A 26,883-nucleotide genomic window follows, 5' to 3' on the forward strand; every position below is an offset into this window, starting at 1 on the left:
GATTTAAAATACAAGGCATCAAATTCAGATTTCTGTAGCAATATTCATTAAATGGCTGCCACAAACAGCATTATTATGCTAGGCTAAGATTTGTTTCTATGCAGCAACAGCAAAACATGATTACTTCAATTGAAATTCAGTATAGTACACAACTTTCAGTTGCATATATCTACAACTATTTCTCCATTCAAATACATCTCCAAAGATCAAATTTTTTAAGACTGGTAAATCTCCCAGGTACCCTCTAACTTGTTAATTGATCACCCCTTTTACTGACTCGTGACAGTGTAAGGGAAAATCAAACTATAGTAATGCAGAGAGATTCAAATTATTCAGAAAAAAACAAAAAATCGTTTAGAAGAAACATAAAGAAAAAATATATATTCATCATACACTGTTGTTTATAATTCTCCGCCTTGCAAGAAACCTAGCGATCGGCGGCGTAAGACCAAGGGTTATCGGAACCCTAACAGGAAACAGAGCCTTATTAAGCAGCACAGCTACAGCAAGAGCACCTCCACTTGACGCCGCCAGCTCAGCAGTACGATTCCTCTGTTTTGGCGGCGGCACACCGTCCTGATTAAAGGGTTCTTCAATAACGAACCCATCAGAGGAAATCACTTGTGGGTTTTGCTGGGGTAAATTAGGAATTTCATCAACTTTTTCTTTGGATAAGCCTGGCATGCCGATTTTTTCGAACATGGCTTCAACGTCTACATTGTTCTTGACAGCAACATAAAGACCTGTAATTGAAGCTGCTGAAACAGAGAAGTGAACACCCAATGCTACCTTTCCGTATTTCTTCAATAGCTCTCTGAATCTTCCAGCCATTGTAGCAATGTCTATAAGCTTTATGATTTACCAAAAAAGATGATGATGAAGTTGTTCGTTAGTAATTTATTTAGGAGTGTTATCGGCTAGGGTTTTTCAGGGAATTTGAGTATAGAGAGAGAGAGAGGATCTTGTTGACTTGAGAGCCACGTTGGTCCTTGTAATTTGTTAGTTCTTGCAATTTGGTCCTCAGAATATTTCAATACAACAACTTAGAAGATTCATGAAAATTAGGAGTAATTCTTTTTTCTAGAGGTAGAAAACATGGCAAATTATCATGTATAGATTTTATTAAAATAATTAATCTATTAAAGAAAAATGTTATTTACTTTTTTGACACTTTTAAAAGTAAATTATTTTTCATATTGAATAAAATTATAATAATGTTTTGAACTTTGAATGAAGAAATATGCATGACTTTGAAGTTTGAACTCAAACTTTCACTTTTCTAGAATCTCCAAATTAAGCAAAACGTTGGTCACTTAGACGTCATTTGGTGTGAGGGATCAAAAAAAAAGTAATGGGATAAAATTGTTGTATGTTGTTTGGTTGTCATTTTGGGATAAGTTATCCACCATTTATATCATAGTGATGGGATAAGTTATCTCAGGATAGCTAACCCCAGGATAACTAATCATGTGATAACTTGTTCCCAACCAAACGAGTGAACGACCCTAAGTAAATTGAGTTGACTGGCATGGGTATTTGGTACTCCACCCTGTGTCCCCGTCCAACAATAGTTATCCACGATATTATTTTGGGATATCCAACATACTTGTCCACCTTATAAAATTAATGAATAATTTTATACTTAGTTTCTAATTTACGCTTATCATTATTTATAGTTATTTCTCTATTACATTTTTAAGACATGTATTTATTATATTCAAAGGGTGATATAATATAATCAATTTATTTATTAAAGAGGTTCTACCTTTTTTAAAAACATTAACTTTCTAAATAAATTGAGGATAGAATAGGTAAAAAATATTATATTTCTTAATTTGTCAAAAATGATAAGTAAAAAGTCAAAATAGAACAAATAAAGAGGGATAAAGAAAGTATATACAGTATTTGTCACTCTCCTAGAATATATATTAGACATTTTTAGTAAAAGTGAATTCAAATAAAATGCATGCCATAGCCCATGATATGGCTAACTACACTTTTGATATACTCAAATTGCTTTAGTGAACGTTATATGCTGTTGTGAGAAGAGCTCATGCTTTTTAAGCCTGCGTTTAAACATACAATAGTATATCATGAATTATGATAGAAGATAGTATTAAAGTTATACATCAACTACACATGTGATTTTAGTGCAAATTTATGATTACTTAGCCAGAAATTCAAATATATATCACAAATTCAATTTTCTTGTTTCATTGTCATCTCATGACCCCTCACCTCACATGACTTGTGTATTCCAGAGTGGCTTTTGTTTTGCCATATCATGTCATCTTTGCAATTTCTCGTCTTGTTTTGATCCCTAATGTAATGAAATTGTTTTCACTTTTTACCTTTTATTACACTCTTGCTTCCCTTTTTTGTTTTTCTCAAATAGGCCTTTTCATGGCCCAAAATAGGCCAGGCACATGTCATTTCAGCCCTGTAATTATTTTCAGACCTTTCTTTGAATATGAGGGACCAACCAACCACCAAAGCCCAAAACATAGAAAAGCATCTTCCTTTCTTAGTGAAGACACGTGGCATCATGTATGTGGATGGTTGTCATAATCAAGAAAGATAAAAGCACCTACAATGATTCAAAAACAAAATAAAATGAGATGTTAAAATTAATTTTATAAAGTAACGGCTTGTTTAGTTGTGGAATAAAATAAGGTACTAGGCAAAAGTGTTGATACGTCTTTTTAATCAAAATGTCAAAAGTTATTGGCAAGAAATATAAATATTTTTACAATAAGGAGATGATTGACCCAAAGTAACAACATTTTTGGTGTAAACTTATAAAATAAAATCCAAAAAAAATAAATATACCCTGACCTAATTACTACATATATTACGACCGCCTAACATAGGAAATGGAGATACGATAAATTCGGCCAAAATTTGAGACCCAAAGGGCCCGACGCACACAACCCTATCCTATTCGAGTTTACCCCTGCACTTCGGACAACTACCATGGATCAACCTTATTCAAGCACATCAATCAAAAATCTTGCTTACCGGATAACTTTCCAGGTGAAGGAGAGAAGGTTTAACAAGCTAAGGGCATCTCCAACCCAATCCTCTATTTTACTTCCAAATATAGAGTTCTGTATTTTTCAGACAACCAACTCCAAGCCAATTCTCTATTTTACTCTCTAAAATGAATCTTTTTCTCTCTCCTCAATATTATATTATTATTTCTATTTCATTCTTATTTTCTTATTTCATAATATAAATCATTTATTTCTTTTTTCTCAAATAATTACTTTATATAATTTTTAATGTGATATGAAATTATTTTATTCTAAATTTTTAAATAACATAAATTGCAAGAAAATATAATATAATACATAAAATTAAGGGACAAATTCAAATAAAAGTGACATACAATTACATAAACACTCAATTTTCAAAAAATTTTCAAAATTATTACGTTGCTCCCATAAATGCTCTATTAATGCATTACGGAGATCAAAATGAGAATTTTTTGTCCTTAATTTTTTTTTATGTCTAGCTAAAAATTGTTCAAACCGGAGATTTTCATCTACCACCATTTCTATAGTTGGAGTTGGAGCCTCTACGGCATCTTGAATTGGTGCATTGAGATCACGTTCATCCTCAATTATCATGTTGTACAATATAATACATGTAGTCATTATATCATGTAGTAAGTGTCGTGATCTTTAATGCCAACATTCTAAAGACAACGGTAATTTTTTGCAAAGTAGATAATCCAAATCTACCTAGCGCATCAATGCGTTGTTTGAAGTACGTGTCGTGATCTTTAATTGCATCAACGATACGAAGAAACAAATTGTGGGACATTTGATAACAACGGCGAAATATCATCAGCCGCCTCACGATCACGTTGATTACCACATGACTTGGAATGGAGCCACCTATGAAAACTTCATTAATATGATTTTGTAGAACTTGTTGGAACATGTAGTTGTTCATACGTAACTGATTTATTAAATTATCATGATGTTCTGTACTAGGAAAAAATTTCAGATCTAACGAAGATGATGACGAATAAGAAAAATCTTCATCATTATTATTAGAAGGGAAAAGGGTCTGATATACCTCTCAACTTTGTTAGTTAGAGCTGATATACCCTTCGTTATGAAAGTGACTCATATATACTCCTAGTTATATATAAATGGTTCACATATACCCTTTTCCTCTAACGGAAATGGAAAAAAAAAATGTTTAATTTTTTATTTTTTATTTTTTAAAAAAAATTACAATCCCATATGAGTATATTTAATCCTCCTCAAACATATTTTTTTTGACTTTTTTTTTGTTTTAATGACTAATTCAGATTTATTATTTTGATGGTCAAATTTATTTATGTTTCACTATTATTCTTGTAAAACTTATTATAGATTACCAAATTTTTTTCTTCAAATACAAAAATTAAATTACAATATAGACCAAAATATAGTTTTAAATTATAATATAGCCACAAAAAAATAGTTTTAAATTTTTTCTTTACCCTAACGAAAGGAATGAAAGAAAAAAATAAAATAAGAATAAGAAACTCAAATAATTATAATCAAAGAAGTAAAAAAATAATTTATGTATGAAAAAGATTAAAATATACCTTTAACTTTGCTAGAAGAATCATATATACCCCTAAATAATTTTTAAGAAAATTAAAAGTATAACATATAAATTTAAAACTAATTTTTTCACTTCCGTTAAATGAAGGGTATATGTGAGCTCATTTTGTAACGGTAGGGGTATATTTGAGCCGTTTGTATAACAGTAAGGGTATATATGAGCCACTTTCATAATGAGGAGCATATCAACTCCAAATGACAAAGTTGAGGGGTATATCATGCCCTTTTCCCTTATTAGAAATGAAATGAATGTGCAGACTTCAAGGGTAAATGGTGTTCATTATATAATAAGTAGTGTTTTGTCTAAAAAATATTAAATGTACTGATGAGAATCTCATCCAATCGTTTATAATAAGATGAAATCCATCTAATGGTGAATATGAAGATTACATTTTTAAATTATTGTTGTGATCAATTATGTATTGTATTTTATCTTGTATTTAAATTATTATGTTATGTATTTATATTGTATTGTTATCTTGTATTTAAATTATTATGTTATGTAGTTATCTTGTATTTAAATTATCATGTCATGTATAGTATTTTTAAATTAATTTTTTTCATCTTGCCATTTTAATTTTGTGTATTCTTTATAATTACGAAAATTAGAAAAAAAATTACTATTAATTTGAAATTAAAATAGTATATATTAAATAATATTTTTAAAAATATTATATTACATTTAAAAAAGATTTATGAATATTAGATATTTAATTAATGAAATTATATATAAAATAAATAATATGTTAATTAGAAAGTAAATAGAAATAATAATAAAATAATGAAAGAGTATGAATAGTAGTTCTCCATCTCTAAATTTGAAGAATAGAGGGTGATTTGGAGTGCCTATTCTCTATTTTACTCTCCAAATATAGAGAAAAATAGAAGTGGGTTGTCTCAACATAACGTAAACAACAACTACTAGTACTAATTTTAAATTTATTTTGAACAGTATCATAATGTAAAAATAGAGAGGGAGGAATCCAAGTGAAATGAAAAATATCACCATCACCAATACTAATAAGGATGATACAAATAAATACAGATCCAAGGCTAAGATTAAACACTAGCATAAGCAATACATAATTAAAGAGTTACATTCCTCGATCTTTTTTACACACATTGAATTAAAATTAAATAAACAAAAGATCAAATTGAGTTACATTCTTGTTCTAGTTGTTGGTTTAATTGGTGGCGTTGCTGCGGAAAGAACCCAAGGCCTTAATAGCTGCAGCTCTCAAAATGTATTGGTGATATGCTGCTGCTAACAATGCTCCCACAAATGGTCCAACCCAAAAGATCCACTGCACATTTTATCAACATACATACGAAAGAAGAATTAACCTAAATAGTCGTTCGTTCACCATTAAATTGAAAATAGGCATCACATATACATAAATCTACCAACTAGTCATCACTTACCTGATCATCCCAGACATTTTTATTGTCGGCAATAACAGCAGCTCCAAAGCTCCTAGCAGGGTTGATACCAGTTCCAGTAATAGGAATTGTAGCCAAATGAACCATGAATACAGCAAACCCAATTGGTAATGGAGCTAACACCTTTAAACATCCAACCATATCAAAAATTCTGATTCATATATATATATATAGGTGCGAATTTGAATAAGAAAGGTACTTACAGGGATATGGGAATCCCGGGCGCTTCTCTTAGGGTCAGTAGCAGAGAAAACAGTGTAAACAAGGACAAAAGTACCAATAATTTCGGCACCCAAAGCAGTGCCATTACTGTAACCAGATTGCACAAAATTAGCACCACCACCCAGTGCGTTGTATGGGTGCTTCATGAATGCCTTGACAAAACCAACTCCACAAATTGCACCTAAACATTGTGCAATTATATATCCCACTGCCCTTACTAATGACACTTTCCTTGCTAAAAACAACCCAAATGTCACTGCTGGGTTAATATGTCCACCTACAACACACAAAAGAGTTTTATTTAGTAATGACATTTTTGTTCAATTTCACATAACTAACTCAAAATTCTAGATCCGTCTAGTATGTATGTGCTCACCAGAGATACCAGCAGTGCAGTAGACAAGTACAAAAATCATGCCTCCAAAAGCCCAAGCGATACCGAGAATACCAACTCCGTCACATTTATCAAGAGCGTTCAACTTCTTGTGTCCGATGACAGTGGCGACGGTGACGTAGAGGAAAAGCAGAGTAGCAATGAACTCAGCAATTAGAGCTCTGTGGAAAGACCACAGTTTGAGTTCAGCAAAATCGAGCAACGGTGCAGGTGGTGGATCCACATAGTCTTTGCCGTGCTGTTGAACTTGTCCTTCTTCAATCACTTCTTTTGACATTTTTGCTTCTGATTTTTTATCAGAGGAAAGAATATGGGTCTGTTGTTGTGAGAAAAGGTGATGGTTTTTGTGAGCTTTTTATTGACAGAGGAGAGGGGTTTTATGGATAAGGTAAGGATACTATTGGAATAGAATTTTGAATTTGAAAGAAAAATACATTTCTAATTTATTTTTTTCTTTTCTCATCTAAAGTTTGATATTGAATTGGAGCCCGATTATTTAAGATGAACAACTTTCACATATAACAAACATCAAAATCATATTTGTATATTATAACTATAGTTTGTATAATTACGCTCCATAACAAATTTTATGTTTGCTATGGAGCTTTTGATTGTATTATTCGCTACAAACATCCAATTTTATACAAATTGTTCAGGAATTTATACATTGTAATTTGTATAATAAGATCTATATTTGTATAATTATAAGTTATAGGACGAAAATATATGTATTTGTATATACATTTTTCTCTCGCTTTATACAAACACAAACGCATTTTATACTGAAATGTATAAAATGATTAATTGTATACCGAATCAGATGACAAAAAAATGAGACGTTTAGTGTGAATTACAAATAAAATAAACTATGACTATAACATTTAATTTGAATTAATAATTTATTATTTCATATAATTTTCACAATTAAGATTCACGTATGATATATCCTCCCTACCAATATCCTTTCACTATTAAAAGGCGTGAAATTAAAGAATGAACAACGTCTGATAGTTGCTCATATATTCTAATTTTGATTTTGTGATATATATTAATTTTGGATTAATTATTCCATTCCATTCATTTTATGTGTATTAATAATAAATTGACCGAGCGTGAAATTTTATAATTTAAAAAATATGAGACTTATAAATCTTGCAGTACCAAGGAAAATATGTTGTGTAATGTACAATTTAATTTTTTATGATCATAAGTATATCAAGTTGTTTGTTAAATATAGAAATTAACATTTTCTAAAAGCAGACAAAAGAAAAGTAGGATATATAAATCGACCAATTTATAATTATAAATAGTTATTCTAACTTGTGTGGAACCAGATAATTGTTATTAAGGCGTTGTTTGGTAGAGTGTATAAAAATAATGCTTAATAGAATGTATTAGTTATGCATAGTTTTTCATTCATTGTTTGATTTGGTATATATATTAAAATAAGTATGCATTGTATAAAAATATTTATTTACAAAACTATCCTCCAATGTAAAAAAATATTTTTGAGGTGTAATTGGGTCTTTAACTATGTTAATAGATGTATTAAATCTATTTGCATTATCAATACCTAAAAATTTATAATACACTCATCAATACACAACATAGTGTGCATTAATTATACATAGCAAGTATCAAACAAGGAATTAGTAATAAATGCATGCATGGTTTATGCTAATACACTCTACCAAACGAAAATTATCATTTGTGATTTGTCAACAATTCAAGGACCAAAAACACAATTTTTTTTCTTATGATAATTGTGTTTTGATGGGACCAGAACCAGCTCGACCATGTGAAGGTTGATTATCTGTTTGGGCTGTATTTGCGTTGTTGTTGTGGGGTTGAGCTTTCTTTTTGCCCTTACTATTCTAGCCGTTATACGTCTTTTTCTTCAACTTCCTCTCTTCTTTTTTTGGGAAAAAATTGAAGCAAGATAATAAATGTTGATAACAATACAAACTGGATTACAATATATAAGTTGGATTACCGTTATATTTTTTCTGATCATTTAAATTGTATAAGTTTTAATATGTTTTATCATCTTCACTAGTCTTGATTATTTAACCGAACTAGTTTATTTATATTTGATAGAAAGATAATGATCTACAAGATATATTCTAATTTTTAAAGGAGAAGAGTTTGTCTAAAGTGATATATATGAGAAGGGAGGATTAATATATATGTCGTATCAATTTTAGTAGTCTCTTAAGGCAAGAATAAGTAAGTTCATATTTTTTATTTTCTATAAATAAGTAAACTTATAAATAGTTTAGAAATAAAAGTATGTATTGATATTGTTTTACCTACCCCTAATGAAAGGAACTCCCAAACCCACTTGGCAAATTCACTTGAAGTAAAAGGAATATTTGAGTACTATCAAAGAATTTTTACAAATTTTTGTACTTGAAGAAGATTTCATGCTTAGAATCTAAGTGTGAGATTGAGTTACTAAGGCTAAATTTGTTTCTACTTATTTTAGCTCTTAACTTACCTTTGAATCCCAAAGATAAAAAGATAAACTCCTTAGTCCAAGATAATGAAATTAATGGGAAATATACCTCTTTTAATGAGTATCAACATAGATCATAAAACTATACAATGTATTATCATGAAACTAACTACTTATTGTACTGTATTTTAGTAATAGTAAATGTCAACATGACTAGCTTACGTTTTTCTTGAGGCGATGATTCATCAAAAACATTTCTACTTCTCACAAGGCATGAATAAAGTTTGTGTACACTCCTTGCCCTTCTCAGATTTCATTTGTAGGATCACATTGATATGTTGTTATTGTTGTCAACGTGATTAACTTAACAATAAAAGTTAAAAGACTAAATTTTGTAAACTAACAATCTACAATATTTTTTAAATAATCTGTAATAATTAGCATAAATAATTTGTTATTAATAACTTGGTATAACACAATAAATTACGATATACTTAGTATCTTTTTCATAAATTGAATTGAGGTGGTAGGGGATGCATGTTCTCGTACTTATGTCTAACTTCCTAATTTAATATTGTAGCACCCCCTCACTAGGAATAATATTTATTGTCTTAACTCATAATCAAAACATTTATTCTATTATTTTGTTTATGTGGTTTTGTACTTTGATCAATCATTAGTGATACAATTCATTGCTGTACTTATCTGTATAACTGTGTTTAAATGATTATTATACGAAAATCTTGGTTAGTAATATATTAGTTTATATGTTGAAAGACAAAAATAAAACTGTCTTTTTCTTTCCTTTTTTTTTTGCGTGGGTAAAGTTGAATTTTGGTTTAATTAGTAATTAATTAATGTGGTCAACTTAGCAGGGTACTAATTCTTTATTAGGATTAAGCCAGAAAAATACAACATTTCTCTAATGCTGATATCCCACCGCATGTCATCCAACTTGGCACATATTATTTTATTCCATCTCGAGTAATATAAATTAGTCTAAGGATTATAATATCATAACTATAATCTTGAATTAGTTTTATCTATGACCAAATGACCCCTTAGAAATATTTGAAAAATGCATTCAAATCATGTCAAAAGACTACTAAAAGGATAAACCACCCCATAAGTTGTGTTGTGAAGGAATAATTAAGATTCTTCTATTTTTATTGAAAGTATCACCCCTAAAATTGAGTTTTGCAACGCGCGAATTCAAATATAATTCCAACCCTATCTTCGAATGGACAAATCGATAGAATCATGTGCTACACAGCTATCACTTATTTGCCTACTTCAACCCCACAACTAATTCTTTCCATCTTTATTCCACTTAAAAACTTATATTCCCTCTCTATAATAAATTTATAATTTGACACGACCACCTTTTTAAAAAGTCTTTAGGGATTATTATTATTATTATCACTAAGTTTCAAATTTCAGGATGTTATCATAGAATTTCACACATAACATTTTAAAAGAGGCAATATTTCAAAACAAAGTTGGAAAATAATCAGTGAACTTACATAAAACTCCTGTTAAAATCACTAATTTATAAAAATATATATAAGTAAAATGATATGGGAAGTCAATTTTACGGTTTAATTATTTATTTATGGACAAATTACTTAACTACACTCCTTTACTTACCTTAATATTCATTTATCCCTACTTATTTCAAAATTTTCAAAAATTCCTTATTTACCTATGTATCCCACATGTATCCCGTACACAATGCTATGTATCCCGCTATGTGAAATGTATCAAACTTAATATATCCCGTGCACAACTCTATGTATCCCGCAAACATCATTTTTAAGGGATTTTTGGTAAATAAAAAACTAGAAGGAATATGATGTTATTTATTACTTATAATATGTGATTCCTATAATTTATACTTTATTTATTGTGTTATACTCTATGAAGTTGGCAGATTCTTCTTTAGAACAAACATCATTTTGACGTTACAAGGAAAAAATAAAATTAGTCCTTATTGTATTGATTGCAACTAGTGGAGGACTACTTTTTTCTTGGAAACCACCAGATAGACAAGACAAACCATCAGAAAAATTGACTCTTTTAGGGTGTATTCGATATGGTGGAGAAAATATTTTTCGATTTCACAAATTTAGTTGGTCAAAAAAATTTAAAAATATATATATTTTTAAGAAAAATGATATTTTAGTGAAATTAAAGAAAATATGTTTCTCAAATAACGATATTCCATATTGATTGTGTCTTCTGTTTACCCACCGTCGCAAAACCCCATCCCCACCTGCCTCCACCATCTAACTCCTGTCCACACTTGACCTCTCAAAGTATTTATCTAGTAAATATACAAATATCTTTTTATTTACATACTGAACTAATTTTTTTTTAAAAAAACTCCAACTATTACACAAAAGGGAAAAAAACTTATCCGCACCTGATGTATATACCAATTCAATATATGCATGTTATGTATTTAAATTTATACTTCATGCCTTCATTCTACTAAACCTTAATTAATTATCACAGATTTTACTTCATTAAATCACAGAATAATGAAAATTGCATTAATTTGGTGTATACCTAGGTGCGGATAAGTTTATTCCCCTTTTGTGTAATAGTTGGAGTTTTATGTTGCTAGTCGAACAAGATAAAAGGGCAACCAGAACCAGTGAGAAGTTGACACGTATAAATTTGGAAAAAGCCGTTGGTGTTTCCAGAGAGTTCCTTTGGGCAGTTGATGAGAAAGTTGAAAATTTAATACGCAACGGTTGAATCTATTTCGTTCCGTTAGGACTACTTTTTGCAAATACCATAAATTTATTAGGACCCCCAATTATTTCGGTATAAAATTTGGGATTAGATTTAGGAAAAATTACTGAAATACACGTCTAATGTTTCCCTTATTTCTAATATTTCCTTCTATTTCTAAAATCTCTTATTTCTCTCCTAATTCTAAATTATTTTATAATGTATCTGAGCTACATATTATGTATCCGGTTTGTTTTACTTTTTCAGGGATTAATGTAATTACAAACTAAATAGGGATATATTGTAATTTCGTATTAAAATTATGTGATTCCTAAAATTTATACTTGTCTAAACAAGGAACATAGCTAACATGTTCAAAATTTTGTCTTCAATGTAAGAATCGAACCACAATTTTTTATATATACACTATAGTTTGTTGAATTATATTGTCTTATGTATGTGGATATATATTGTGGCATTTTGATTCTTGAAAAGACAAGTTCATGTTGTTGCCCACTTGCCCATAATAAGGAAAAGATGGTGACAATGAAAACAAACATATCTCTCTGCCTCAACCAAATCTTTTTGGCAAAAAAACAACATATATTGTACACCTCCACCATATGCACTTTTATCAAAATGAGGTTCATACATATTTTTTCATAAAAGATATGATATTCCAAAAAAAAAAACTGCAATTAAATAGAGCAATTGATTATTATATATAGTTTGATACTTATATAATTGCCACATGTAATAAGACTTGAGCTATGGAAAAGATCCTTCTTCTTCTCCGCATATTCAGTCGTACCGGCATGGCCCCACTAATTTGTTTTCGATCGGAGCATCAAGCAGCGCAACCCAGTTCTACTTGACTAAACTCGTGCTCCTCCAAGGAGAGAGTTTGCTTTACCCAACTCCCTTTTTGATAACAAGGCAGAAATCCCCGACCCGACACTTGTTAGTTTCGAATGAAGAATGAAAAGTGCCGTGACAGGTTTACAAGAAACTTTGAGCGGGAGACAAGGGGCGAACCCGCAGGTTCCCGATGCCCTACCTGAAGCCCCATCGCAGGGGCCCCATTTTCCTCTACCCGAAATAGTTGGGCAAGAAAGGGGGAACCTTTTTTCATAAGAAGAAATGAAAGTATGGAGGCCTCTATGCTCAATCGAATAAGAAAGCTCGAAAGGCAAAATAGCCTTTTTCTGCTTTCTAAAGCAAAAGGGGAGTATTGGTCAGAAGTAAAGACCATGATATGTTTATTGTCTATACTCTACACAATCATCCTCTGATGAGCTAACTTTTGTGATTGATTAAGCCCAAAAGTGTACACCTCCACGATATGCACTTTTATCAAAATGAGGTTTTTGATGAAAGATATGATATTCCACAAAAATAAAAAAGGATTATGTATAGTTTGATATATAATTGTGACATGTAAGAAGACTTGAGCGGTGAAAAATTTTTTCTTCTTCTCATAATATGTTTATCATCTACAAAACAAAGGATTTTACGAGTTTTTTTCTCTAATCTTTATTATCAAAAGACATGGGAGCTAATTATCCAGGCATCAGATATGACAAACTTGAAGGGATTCCAAATTAGAAGAAACTATAAGAGTTAACTTATGAACAATTTGTGTCCCTTGTCTTGTCGTCATGGTGATAAGAGCTTTGGGTAATATTTTCTGGCATTGTGGCTACAGTCCTGGACGTACGCTGGTGGAGATCACAGGGAGTGCTTTCTATCCAACCAACCTATTCCATTTCAAAATTTGAATAATAATATCATAAAACAACAAGTGGAAATGAGACCAGTTGTTACATTTAACAGTGATACTGAACATTACTTGTTTTTCCCTCTTCTATATAGACAACGCTCAGGAACTAGGAGGAAACTAACTGAAGCAAATAAGGTACTCCGTTTTAAAGGATATTGGAGTCCAATAATGCGGGCAAGTTTTAAAATCCTTCCTTCGTGCATTGACACTCCAATTTAACTGGAGTTCAATCTTTTTTGCGTTTCTCTAGTGTTGTTCAATCTAGTTGCAGTTCAAACAGCTTCTCCCATTTGGCTGTTATTGTCCAATATTACTTCTTTCAGGTTACAGAATCATACTGGAGCAACAGCATCCTAAAAACAAGCAAAACAGCTCTCTAATTATACCAAACAACTTTTTCTGCCCATGGAAGTTCATTACTTGAGAAGCAGAGGCCTCAAAAGCCCACTAGCCAAAGCACCACTTAAAGCAATAACACTACGGAGAAACATCAGGGTCTTCATTGAAGAACAAAGTTTTACTGCAAAAGTTAGGAAGAACAATATCTAAAGGTTCCAAAAGCAAACATTAACAACTTATTTACTACTACTAACATAATCATTGTTGATAGAAATCTACTACTATATATTCCAACTCCATCACCAGAATATGAAAACATTGACGGCTTCATTCGAATGCCCATGCATTCTCCCTCCTAACCTCCTCCTCTTCCTCTGGAGTGAAGTCGTTCTTGATGTTGAAGGTCTTGCGAATCTCCTCTGGGGTCTTTCCTTTGATCATGTCTGCCACCGTCTGACAGGTCAGATCAAGCAGACTCTTGATGTTCAGGTAGTTAGCCGCCTGAGAAGTCACAAGAACAGTATGCATTAGAATCTAGAGCAAATCACCATTACAAAGTGAAGAACCAAAGCATATAAACAATGGGTTAAAGCAACCAACTATATTTATCAGGGCTCCACAGTTTATCTGTAGTACTCTCTCATTGTTTTAGATGGTACTTCTACTACCACAACAACAACACTCACAGTGTGGTCCCACAAAGTGCAAACTGGGGAGGGTAGAAATTACTTCTATTATTAGCATGTTTAATATCAGTGACGGTGGAAGAAAATGTTAAACTAGTTATTATTGAAAGATCATTACAAAATTAGGCTTCCGAATAATAATAATTAGTGAGGAAAATGAATTGTGTCATACACTTTGGGACTCAACAGAATACAATGATCAGCCACTTAAAGGGGTTCAGAATTCCCAAAACTACAGAATCAACAATAAGAACAAAGCTTGCATCAAAAGAAATTATAAGCATGTTATCACCCTATACTTGTAAAATGCCTAAAATTGAAGTTAGTTCTACTACAACGACAAGAGCACACAAAGTGGGAACTGGGAGGGTAGAGGTTACTTCTATTAGCATGTTATTAGTGACAGTGGAAGCAAATATTAAATATGAATTAGGTCATAGACTTTGAGACTTTACAATATGAGTGTTAAACATATATACAATGATCAGCCAGAATTCCCAAAACTACAGAAACAACAATAGGAACAAAGTCTACATTAAAGGAAATTATAAGCATGTTATCAGCCTATACTTTAAACAATCAGGCAAACAAAACTACCAATCAATCAAATAAGTACAACGAAGACATAATAATTCAACTGAATACACAAACAATTAAAGCAACAGAGAAAGAAAACGTCCCATAAAGGTACAACTACGGATGAACCCTAAAAACAGAAAATCAGGCAAATTAACCACAAGCATAAAAATTAAACCGAATACACATACAATAAAAGCATCAGAAACAGAAATCGTAAAACAGACCATTATAACAGTACAACAACATATGAACCCTAAAACATAAAATCAAACAAATAAATTCAGATCAAAATCAGTACAGCAAATCCATAAAAAATCAACACAATTCCAACGAAAGCAGTAAAAATCAAACCATACCAGAATCAGATCAAAAAGAGTTCCCTGATCAACTTTAACAAATTCAGCATCAAAGACCTTCAACTCATCCTCAGTAGCCTTGTCCTCTGTCTTAGACGAGGCTTCGACATGGCGCTTAGAGTACTCAATCACCTTTGCCAAGATCTTGCTTGTAACATTAGGGAGAGGGATGTTAGAGCCGGCGCAATCGTCCTCAATCAAGTGCTTGATAGTTTGCGATTCCAAAGCAACCGCCTCATCCACCTCGAAAACCTCGCCATCGGAACTCTTCAACAAGATCTTCGTTGGAGAAGACATAGTCGGTCGATGATAAATCGAGGAAGATAGGAAACCCTAGAACTGATGACGAGAGAGAAAACGGTTGGGTTTTCTTTTTAATTGAGTAATCTAAAAAAAGAGGATGACTATATATAGGCGTTTTATTGCAAATTTTAACCACTCTCCTATTAGGGTTTAAATTTAAAAAGGTCTGCATCACCGATTCGATTTTTTATTTTATTTTAATTATAATGAAAACATGTTAAAAGTAAAGAAATATTTCCTTTCTTTTGGTTTCAAAATAATTACATCCCAGTTTGAATTCTTTTCTCAAAAGTAAAAATGCTAATTTTTTCTCGACATCATCTCCAGCCTAATTCATGCTTCATGTGAAACTAGTCAGGATCCCTGGCTGCCAAAGCGTAAATTGACTACTTAATGTGAATTAGTCAAGTAATATTATTTTTTTTGTTTTGTTATTTCACTCTTTCCAAGTTATAAGGTCCGTATGACCTCATATAATTTTACGACAGAAATAACAGGCATTAGGCATCCTGAGTCTCAGTAAAATCTTAAGATATAATTTGACAAGAGAAAAAAATTGCATAATTAATAAGCACAGGAAAAAGAGATTAAAATTGTCTTAGTCATTGAACAACAACGACTTAAAGTTGCAATGCAAAAGTCATGAACAAGAACAATATCTATCAAAAGGTTTTAAAAGCAAAACATAATTACTACAAACATAACGATTGTTGATAGAAATCTACTACTACATAATATTCCAACTCCAGCACCAGTATATGAAAACATTGGCAGCAATTCATTCAAATGCCCAAGCATTCTCCCTCCTAACCTCCTCCTCTTCCTCTGGAGTGAAGTCGTTCTTGATATTGAAAGTTTTGCGAATCTCCTCTGGGGTCTTCCCTTTTATCATGTCTGCCACAGCCTGACAGGTAAGATCAAGCAAACCCTTGATGTTCAGATAGTTGGCAGCCTGAAATGTCACAAAAACAGTATGCATTATTATTATTATTATAATCTAAAGCAAATCACCAATATATCTTTACAAAGCATGGGTTAAAGTGACCAACTATATATATCAGTTCATCTGCAGTACTCTCTCATTGTTTTTGAAAACACTACAAGAACAACAACACACCCAGTGGGGAGGGAGGTTACTTCTATTCATCAGATGTTCTATTAATTACAATGACGGGAAAGCAAATATTAAACTGTAGTTGTTGAAAGATCAATTTTCAAATTCAGTTCCTAATAATTATACAGATTTCCCTAAACTACAAAATCAACAATAGGAACAAAGTCTACATTAAAAGATTTTATTTATTTTTTGGTAACTTCTGCTACTACAACAAGAACATACAAAGTGAGAACTGGGGAGGGTATAGGTTACTAGTATAGAATAGTATCAGTGACAGTGGAGGCAAATATTAAATATGAATTGGGGACTGTACAATCAAAAGTGTAAAGCATATACAATGATCAGCCAGAATTCCCGAATCTACATTAGTCCACATTTAAGGATTTATTTATTTTAACAAAAACAATGAAAGAAAAACATCACATAGAGGTGCAACACTACGGATGAGGCAGAAAATCAGGCAAATTAACAACAAGCATAAAAAATTATACAAACAATAAAAGCAACAGAAGCAGAAATCGTCGTAAAACAGGGCATATAACTACAGATGAGACAAACAAACCAGTAATCAGTCAAAATCAGTACAACAAAACCATAAAAAATCAACACAATTCCAAGAGTAAAAATCAAACCATACCAGAATGAGGTCAAAGAGAGTTTTCTGATCAACTTTAACAAATTCAGCATCAAAGACCTTCAAATCATTGTCAGCGGCGGCCTTGTCATCTGTCTTAGACGAGGCTTCCACATGGATCTTAAGGTACTCAAGTACCTTTGCCAAGATATTGCTTGTGACGTTAGAAATAGGGATATCTGAGCCGGCGCAATCGTCCTCGATCAAAAACTTGATGGTCTGCGATTCCAAAGCAACCGCCTCCTCCACCTCGAAAACCTCGCCATCGGAACTCCTCAACGAGATCTTCTTTGGAGAAGACATAGTCGGTCAATCGAGGAAGAAAGCAAACACAAGAACTGATAAACGAGAGAGAAAACGGTTGAGTTTTTGTTTCTTTGTGAGTAAGAAAAAGTGAGAATCTATTAGGGGAGGGAGACTATATATATAGGCGTTTTATTGTAACTACCCGTTTTGATTTTACTGTGGTAATTCCATTAATTTTACCACCCTCCTATTAGGTTTAAAAGTTTTACCTTTTCGGCTCCACCGACCTAATTTTTTTTTTTAATTACAATGAAAACATTTTATTATTTTATTTAAAAATAATTAAGAATTTTCTTTCTTTTGGTTTCAAAATAATTACATCCAAATTTGAATTCTTTTCTCAAAAGTTATAGTAAAAATGGTAAGTTTTCTTCTCTTGTTAGCAGATTTTCTTGAGTCCGGAGTCGAAAGGGTAAGAAAATTTGCCAAAAATTCTAAAAGGACAATAAAATCGATTATTGAACCAAAAGAACAATTTTCTAACTGTGAATTTGACACTATTTAAATTAGGGTTTAAATTAGGACAGCCGCCGCAAGACACAGAATTCCATGCGCCTTGTAAGACTCAGACACCATGAATTGTAATTACAAGGCGCATGGCGGCTGGGCCTTGTAAGGCCCATGAAATTCCGCGATCTTGCGGTGGCTGCCCTAATTTAAACGGTGTCAAATTCACACTTGGAAAGTTGTCCTTTTGGTTCAATAATCAATTTTATTGCCCTTTTGAATTTTTTGGCAAATTTTTTACCCTTTCGACTCCGGACTCAGATTTTCTTGCTCTTATAAATTTTTATGTTAAAGTTTTAATTGAATTTTCACATAATTTGACAATAGAAAAATAATTGCATATATTATGATAAAGTTTTATTATTCACATATAATACAAGTTTTATTGATTGATAATACATTTATCACACATTTTAATATACTTATAATACAATGTGTCAGTTTCTTACCAAACACGATAATATATTTTTAAAAAAACAATCATAATACATATTATTGCATACATAATTCACTTTTAATATACATATTGCAGATTTAACATAGTATTGTTATGTATTGCTATAAATAATAATAAATAAAAAGTATCGCTAAATTCAATAACTATTTATTAAAAGGTACGCATCCAAGTAATTTTTCCATTTTTTTTGTGTGTCTCTCACAATCTTTTATTTTTAGAATCAAGTTTGCATAATAATTTTGACACCGTTTAAATTAGGCAGCCGCCGCAAGGCGCGGAATTCCATGCGTCTTGTAAGGCTCAGCCACCATAAGCCTTGCAAGGCGCAGGAATCCCAGTTCCTTGAGGCGGAATTTTTTTTTTTTTTTTGTTTCATTCCAATTATTAAAAACAAAATTACTTCATTTTTACTATCTTTTACAAGAAATTAATAAACATCCACAATATTCTATGTTTAATACAAAATTATATAAATATCCGCTAATAGAATTATATGCACAACTAATCCAGTAATTATTAATCTTCATATTACAATCTCTTAAAGGTAAGTTCCTTGTAAGGCTCAGCCGCCATGAATTGTAATTGCAAGGCGCATGGCGGCTGAGCCTTACAAGGAACATGGAATTCCATGCTTTGCATTGACTGTCCTAATTTAAACGGTGTCAAATTCACAATTAGAAAATTACCTTTGGTTCAATAATCAATTTTATTGCCCTTTTGAATTTTTTGGCAAATTTTCTTACCCTTTCGACCCTAGACTCAGATTTTTTTGCTCTTATAAAATTTTATGATAAAGTTTTAATTGAATTTTCACATAATTTGACAATAGAAAAATAAATGCATATATAATTAATAGAAATAAATATAGTATTTTCCATATTTGAAGTCGTAGCACTATATTTTATAAATAAATGAATTTTTTTTGTGTGTCTCTCACAATCTTTATTTTTAGAATCAAGTTTGCATAATATTTTTGTTGTAAATAATAATAATTCATCATCAAAGAATATAATTAAATGACTCCTAGAAGGAGCATATTTTCTTTTTACGTTATATAAATTTGAATTAAGTGAGTCTCGAATATTAAAATAGTATTTGACATTGAATGGAAAATCTAAAATTAAATAATAGAGTAACTGAATTGATCCAATTGTGATTGTTTTTCTCTTTTTGCATTTTTGTATCTTTGGAATTTGGATAATATCACAATTGCAATTTATTTTTCTTTCTTTGGATAATAATGCCAAATTCCTTTTGAAGCTAAATTATCATGATGATGCTGGTTTGTTACTTTGTCCACATTCGTCATATATAAGTTAAAAGTCCAAAAAATAATGAATAATACTAATTTAAGCATGGCTGGCAATTAAATACATTCTTGTTGAAAGTTGAAACCATATTATAAGTTGTCTCTCCCAAGTAGGGGTGTGCACTATTCGGATTAAACCGAATAACCAAACCAAACCAAACCGAAATTTTATTTGGATTGGTTTTTTGGTTTTTCGGATTGGTTTTGGATTAATAAATTACTTTGTTTGGTTTTCTGGTTTGGTTTTGGATTTTAAAAGATAAAAACCGAAAAACCGAAAAAAACCGAATTATATATATTGCGTGGAGTCGCGTGGTGTGCCACATAAGTCAAAAGGTGTACAAAATTACAAAAAAATGAGTTCAAGGGGGTAATAGGACCTTAATTTAGTTAAGGTGTGTCTCTGGGATTTCGGTCATAGTCTAGGGGGTACTTGTGTCTTCTCCCTTTTATGTTTGAATTACATCTACAATAGGTATACTTAGTATTGTGTTTTAAGTTTTACTTATGATTTATATTAGAAAGTATATTTAAGGGATTAAATATTATTACTTTGGTTATATATGTTATTAATTATTGACATAACCGAATAACCAAACCGAAAAAAGCCAAACCGAATAGAGAAAAACCAAACCAAACCAAATTTATTTTGGATCGGATTGGGTTACACTTTTACAAAACCAAAAACCGAAAATCCAAACCGAATAGTGTAAAACCAAACCAAAAAACCGAATGCACACCCCTACTCCCAAGTCTAACTAAGCTTATTGTCAATGATTGGTTAATTGTTGGGGGGAAATTCGTGTGTATTTTGTTCTTGAATTCGTGGTAAAGGTTAACGTCTCATCTAGAGCCGTTAAAACGGGCTTAACCTATGGAGTCGGCCCAATCCAATCCATTATAGGGATATGATTGGGATATGATTTTTCAAGCCCATTTAAAATTAGGACTTATAAGCCCGACTCATATAAGTCTTTGGCCCTTGAGGTTTGATCAGGGTCGGTCCACGTGCCAAAACTTTTTATTCAAGGATAACTTACAATAATCTTACTAGTATATAATCTAATTACTTAAATACACATTATGTTGTAATATTATGAATCTTACGAGATATTGATAAGTCCAGATACATATATCTCGAAATATATGAACTCAAAATTAAGTTCATCTGTTCTAGATACACTCTATCACAGTAAATTCACATGTATCTAGAATGCATAGACAAATCACACGTCCTCGCGTCCCTCAAATCTTGTTTGTCACTCTCTTATCTCGCTCGTGTATTTGGTATGCGAGATACATGCTAATTACACTAGACTTTTTGCTAGTGTTATTAAAACAACACAATTGTTTGTCATATTTGATTTGAAAATCTTCTCATTTTCTTGATGTTATAGAATTATAAGTTTGAAAAAAAAAAGGGCTAGCCCATCTCGGCCCTTCTAGGGTTGGGTTGGGTTGAGCATTTTTAGGCCCTTCCGAATGAAAGGTCAGCCTGCCCTAGCCCTTCAAATTCCTTGGCCGGCGAGGCTTGAATTGGGTGGGGCTGGGCCGACCCTTTTTGACAGCTCTAGTCCCAATGAATTCTCCAGATTGAGAGTGTGGGTAGCTAACAGGCGGAGTTAGGGTTGAATGTATGTGTTAAACAAGAGATTATGAGTAAAACTTGTGTTCGTCCTAATTATAGCAAAATCATGTAAACCAATATACACAAATGATATATAGCAAACATTATCAACTCCTTCCAATAGTCTGACATATATAAGTTGAATCACTTAAACATTTCAACTTCACAGCTTTGAAACAGGTAAGCCTGCAATAATCAACCATTATGTATTTAGCAAAATCCCTCAACCAAATTTGCAGCTCTTATGAATTGCATATACGAGTTAGTTACCTAAAGCTTTTGAATTCACAATGCTCGGGCATGCAGCAGGGGGCGACGCATTCTCATTTAAGAACGGCTCCACACTGTTTGGATTACTCCAAATTGGATACCCTTTAATTTTTCCCTGTAAACAAGCATATGCAACATTCACAATCCAAAACACGATACAATGTCTGTCTTTATGTTCACTGTGATTTTTAACACAACAGTGTCCTTAAAAAATTGCGTACCAGGACATTCAGAGCAGCCAGTGTAGCCATTCCCTCGCGAGTCCACTGCATCAAGAATCAGGAGATTTTAGTTTTTTTCTTACAAACTGGCAACACTATCAAAAATCACCATAATTGGCGAATTAGATGGGAAGTACGTAGCTGTCATAGCAGAACATTATATTGCTTCTTAGTTTACACGGTTAAGCACAGATAAAAACATAATTATGTGTAAAATTACCTTAGAAGCAGAAGCTATGTGGGGCACCACAACAGCATTCTTCATGTCTGCAAGACCGGGTTTCATGTAGGGCTCATCCTAAGACAACACGATTATAAAAGAAGAGCATTACTTGAATGTACAAGACAAGGAAAAAGCATCCTACACTCAACATGAGTAGGTTATTTTGAGAGCTTTTTGCTTGGTACAAATGGCGCATGACACAACAGTATCTCATTGACCTTGGGATTCGCCTTTTATACGTTCATAACTGGAGAATGGAATCAACAGAAAGGAACAGATTACTATTGTTATTACCTCAAAGACATCAAGGCCAACACGGAACATGGGATTTTCCCTCAGATGCTCAACAAGAGCTACTTCATCAACCACGGGCCCCCTACTACAGTTCACAAGTATTGCTTCCTAACAGTTTGGGCCAAGTAATATCAAGATATCACATTTTGAGTAAATCAGCAAGCAAAATAGATATATTCTTGCAAATGATATACCTTCTTCATCAGTGCTAGCCGTTCTTTGTTCACAAGATGGTACGTTGTTTTATCAAGGATTGGATGTAGACTTATCTAGAAAAGCATTTTGATCAAGAATCAAGATAAGAACTTGAATGAGAATCCAATAAATATGTATATACAGATAAGTGAATAAGAAATCTAATTGTGCACTCTCGATGTAGATAATTACCACATCAGCCTCTCGGAGGACCTCCTCCATGGATGAAGCTCTTTTCCATGTTACAGGTTGTTCACCATTGGCTTTCAGAAACTGACCATAGGCTGCAAAGGCGAGAAAACATAAGTACATGAAATGAGCTTAAGAAGTTTGTTAATGTAGCAGACTGATTAAAACGTGCCTGTCACAAATTTTTCTAGACGAGTAGATTGATACAGGTCGTAGTATATCAAGTTCATTTTGAAGCCTTCAACCTGTTGCGATAAAACACCAAAGTTGCTCCAATTAACATAGCAGATTTACATACAATATCTTATTCATGAGTTTCAGCAAAGATGAAGTTTTGTAACATGTAGAGCAAAAAGCACAAGGCAACCTAGTTTCAAAGCAAACTTAGAGGATAATACTAATTGATTACCATCATTCTAGCATAAGCAGATCCAATACGACCAGCCCCAATTACGCCAACCGTTTGTCCTTTAAGTAAGTTCCCCACAAACCTGGCAATGAAATCATTGAACTTTTAGACCAAAAGAATTCAGTTATAGACCTGAGAAGACGCGATAAATAGAATCGAAGATTTTCATACAAATGTGGAAGCCATCCTTCATATTTTCCAGCTCTCATGAACTCATCTGCCTCCACAATTCTTCTTGCTGCAGCTAAAGAAAGTGAAGCCGCTAACTCTGCTGTAGTCTCTGTCAGTACTCCCTGATCATAAGAGCATTACATCAGAAGATAAATTGGATGCTTTCTTGCATCATTCACCATACAGATCAAGTTTATTCGATCTGATAAAATCATTCCTACCGCATCTACAAGCTGTGGATTAATTTAACGCATACGTGGCAACTTCAGGACTACCGTGACTTGTTTTTTTTTTAAAAATGTTTTACCAACTTCATATTCAAAGTAATTGGGGCATTCCCTCATAACAGAAATTCAAGATAAAAGACCTTACATGAAAAATAAAAACTACTACTACTTGTTATTAAGAGGAAAAACAACTGACTTTAACGTCCATACTATACTATAGATTCATTGTTACATGTTGGTTTAAATGTCAATCGGATAGGTATTGGCAAAGATTCAGTCGTTTTGATAAGTTTAAATGATTTCATCTTCGACTTTCTATTCATCCTCCATTCATCTAGAGGGGGTCCAGGACGAGTTATGTGGGTGCAACTGAACTCATTGCTTTTGGCTCTAACTATGTATATGTATGCGTATGCAAAACAAAATATAGTTATAATAAGATCGCCTTATTTCCCATGCCAATAAAAAGAGCGAGTCGAAAGAATACTAGGTTCTCAAAATTGTCAACTATTCGGAGCTCATATGACTTTACATGTCAAGCATTTAAGACATTACAAGCTAAGGTATCTATCTAATCTGTAATGCAAAATTACTGGTTATTGCTGTAGCTAAGAAATTGGATTATAACAAAGTGAAAAAAAAACGATAAGTATAAACTCACAGGTGTATTTCCAACAGCAACACCATACTTGTTAGCAGCTTCGACATCAACATTGTTGTATCCTACAGCCATGTTACTAAAAGCTTTCCCTCCAGCCTTGCTTAATGCAGAGAAAAGTGTCTCTCCCCAATCTTCTGTCAACTGAACAACACAAAACCCGAAAAAGCAAAACCATATGAAATTTAACTTCCACTCCATACACAAATCAGGAGGTCACATAACAATTGAATGTCCATACATATATAATTAAAAATGTGAAAAGTGTTGTTTTGTGAGAAGAAGTGAAATTTCTCCCAAAAACTGCTGGGAAAACGCTAGCTAAAATTAAGGGTGGCAAACATCATCCAGGTAAGGTTGTGGATTCGAGTCTAACAAGTTGTGGGAGTACCCTAGAATAGAATAGAATGGGGTAAAAAAATAAATTAGTCTTAACACATGTATGATCGATCACCTGGCCAATGACTCCATCGCACCTATCGCCAATAAGAGCAAGAATGTCATCAACTGATAAAATAGTTTTCTTCTCAGTGCATATCTACAAAATTCAATTAATCAAGTTCAAGTTCAAAATAAAATAAAAAGAAAGAATTGATGGAACAGTTACTATAATATATGTTAGTTACTTCGAGACGACAATCTTGTTGAATGAGAAGATTAATCCATCTAGTCCCAGGCATTGATTTTGTGCTAACAACTCTGTATTTTCCATTTGGATTCCAAACTTCAATTTGCACTGGCTTTGCCATCTCTTGCTCTCTCCTTACTCTAAACTATAAACTCTCTTGTTTAAATCATATCATATGGTTCCTGAATTATATTATTTGTCATTTTGGGCTCAGCACCTCTCATTTTGGTAGAGGATAATGAGACTCCAATTTTATGCCACGTAACTCCCCTGCTATCTTTACCCCAAATTTGTGAACCAAGTTTTATGGCCCCAGATGAGATCCTTTTCACTCTTTACCAATCTCTTTTTATACCATAGCATATATATTCTGCGTTGGGTGGAGCTTTCAACAAAATTTTAAGATGAGATCTTTGCTAAAAGTCACCACAATCTTTCTTATAATTAGTTGGCGGTTTTATTAACAAAATTAAGAACATGAAAGTTTAGATCCAAAACAATAAAAATTAGTAGATGTAAACCATATATATAGTGCAACTCGTTGGCGTATTGAAATGTTGCATGTGGCTGTTATAGGCAATCCAATTAATTTGAAAAAGTAGGTGCAGTGCTATTTTTTGGAATATTCATATACATCAAATATCCACATGGACCAACACATGTTTTAGCGAAGGAGTGTCTATGACACCATTTAACAAAAAGTTATATGTTCGTTCGCTCGTTGATTTTGTTATTTGATGTTGGGGTTCAAATTCCAATCAAAGCGTATATCATTCTTATGCTTAAAATTGTGTTTAAGTGGAATTGAATTTAAGACCTTTTTCAATTTTAAATTAGTTGAAACTAATGAATCGGTATATAATCTACTTATACGTATGATAATTAAATATTTATATGCCATTGCAGGTACATGTTTATAATTCTTAATTAATACTCATTACCCTTCTGTTAACTTACTTCAATTTCCAATTGGATTTGTTATGTGGATCTATTGAGACTAGGGTGTTCAAAATCGAACCTTAAGTCCGTAATCGATAAGTCAATTGTAAATTAGTTTATTGATTTATTAATATTGGATTATCGAACAAACAATTGGAAAATTTTAAAATTAATGGCATATTGATGTAGGGGTGGATTATTCAATTTCCTTATCGGGTGGACCGTTAACCCGTTAATATTTACCATACTTAGTACTTACATCTTTATTCTACGTATATTACCCTAATTTAATATTTTATATACCCTAATATACAAGAGTAGTTATATATTTTTCCTTTGGCTAAAAAGAAGTTATTTTTTCGGCAAGGTACGTTCATTGATAAAAAAAATTAGAAGTTATTTTTTCGGCAAGGTACGTTCATTGATAAAAAAAATTAGGTAACATAGACATTAAAAATTAGCCGTTACATCGTTCGATAACTGTACGATAATTGCTAATATGTTGCCGAACCAACAAATATCATATAGATTGACTAACGAATTAGTAAATTTAAAAATCGATACCCAATCCGTCATGAGCAGCCCTAATT

General features: G+C 32.2%; 5 protein-coding genes across 5 annotated transcripts; all 5 read right to left on the reverse strand.

Annotated features, from left to right (window-relative positions):
• Positions 1-142: 142 nt before the first annotated feature.
• On the reverse strand, positions 143-950 carry LOC125874640 (uncharacterized). Its single transcript, XM_049555615.1, has one exon. The coding sequence runs from the start codon at positions 829-831 to the stop codon at positions 388-390; it is 444 nt and encodes a 147-aa protein (XP_049411572.1). The 5' UTR covers positions 832-950; the 3' UTR covers positions 143-387.
• Positions 951-5,610: 4,660 nt separating this feature from the next.
• On the reverse strand, positions 5,611-7,017 carry LOC125846179 (aquaporin PIP2-7). Its single transcript, XM_049525595.1, has 4 exons — positions 6,661-7,017; positions 6,266-6,561; positions 6,045-6,185; positions 5,611-5,926 (listed from the first exon to the last, which is right to left on the reverse strand). Exons 1-4 carry the CDS (start codon positions 6,953-6,955, stop codon positions 5,807-5,809), a joined length of 852 nt encoding a protein of 283 aa, XP_049381552.1. The 5' UTR covers positions 6,956-7,017; the 3' UTR covers positions 5,611-5,806.
• Positions 7,018-14,127: 7,110 nt separating this feature from the next.
• Positions 14,128-15,998, reverse strand: LOC125846252 (SKP1-like protein 1B). The gene is made up of 2 exons (XM_049525633.1): positions 15,610-15,998; positions 14,128-14,489 (listed from the first exon to the last, which is right to left on the reverse strand). Exons 1-2 carry the CDS (start codon positions 15,904-15,906, stop codon positions 14,316-14,318), a joined length of 471 nt encoding a protein of 156 aa, XP_049381590.1. The 5' UTR covers positions 15,907-15,998; the 3' UTR covers positions 14,128-14,315.
• Positions 15,999-16,502: 504 nt separating this feature from the next.
• Positions 16,503-18,058, reverse strand: LOC125877787 (SKP1-like protein 1B). Its single transcript, XM_049559057.1, has 2 exons — positions 17,667-18,058; positions 16,503-16,864 (listed from the first exon to the last, which is right to left on the reverse strand). The coding sequence occupies exons 1-2, from the start codon at positions 17,964-17,966 to the stop codon at positions 16,691-16,693; spliced, it is 474 nt and encodes a 157-aa protein (XP_049415014.1). The 5' UTR covers positions 17,967-18,058; the 3' UTR covers positions 16,503-16,690.
• A 3,841-nt stretch (positions 18,059-21,899) lies between these two features.
• On the reverse strand, positions 21,900-25,552 carry LOC125877921 (glycerate dehydrogenase). The gene is made up of 13 exons (XM_049559217.1): positions 25,353-25,552; positions 25,181-25,264; positions 24,730-24,870; positions 23,842-23,963; positions 23,671-23,752; positions 23,434-23,506; positions 23,265-23,356; positions 23,072-23,146; positions 22,878-22,985; positions 22,581-22,658; positions 22,361-22,405; positions 22,140-22,254; positions 21,900-22,055 (listed from the first exon to the last, which is right to left on the reverse strand). Exons 1-13 carry the CDS (start codon positions 25,473-25,475, stop codon positions 22,033-22,035), a joined length of 1,161 nt encoding a protein of 386 aa, XP_049415174.1. The 5' UTR covers positions 25,476-25,552; the 3' UTR covers positions 21,900-22,032.
• Between the last annotated feature and the right edge of the window lie 1,331 nt (positions 25,553-26,883).

The sequence above is a fragment of the Solanum stenotomum genome, chromosome 1 (assembly GCF_019186545.1).
Source record: "Solanum stenotomum isolate F172 chromosome 1, ASM1918654v1, whole genome shotgun sequence".
Lineage (NCBI taxonomy): Eukaryota > Viridiplantae > Streptophyta > Magnoliopsida > Solanales > Solanaceae > Solanum > Solanum stenotomum.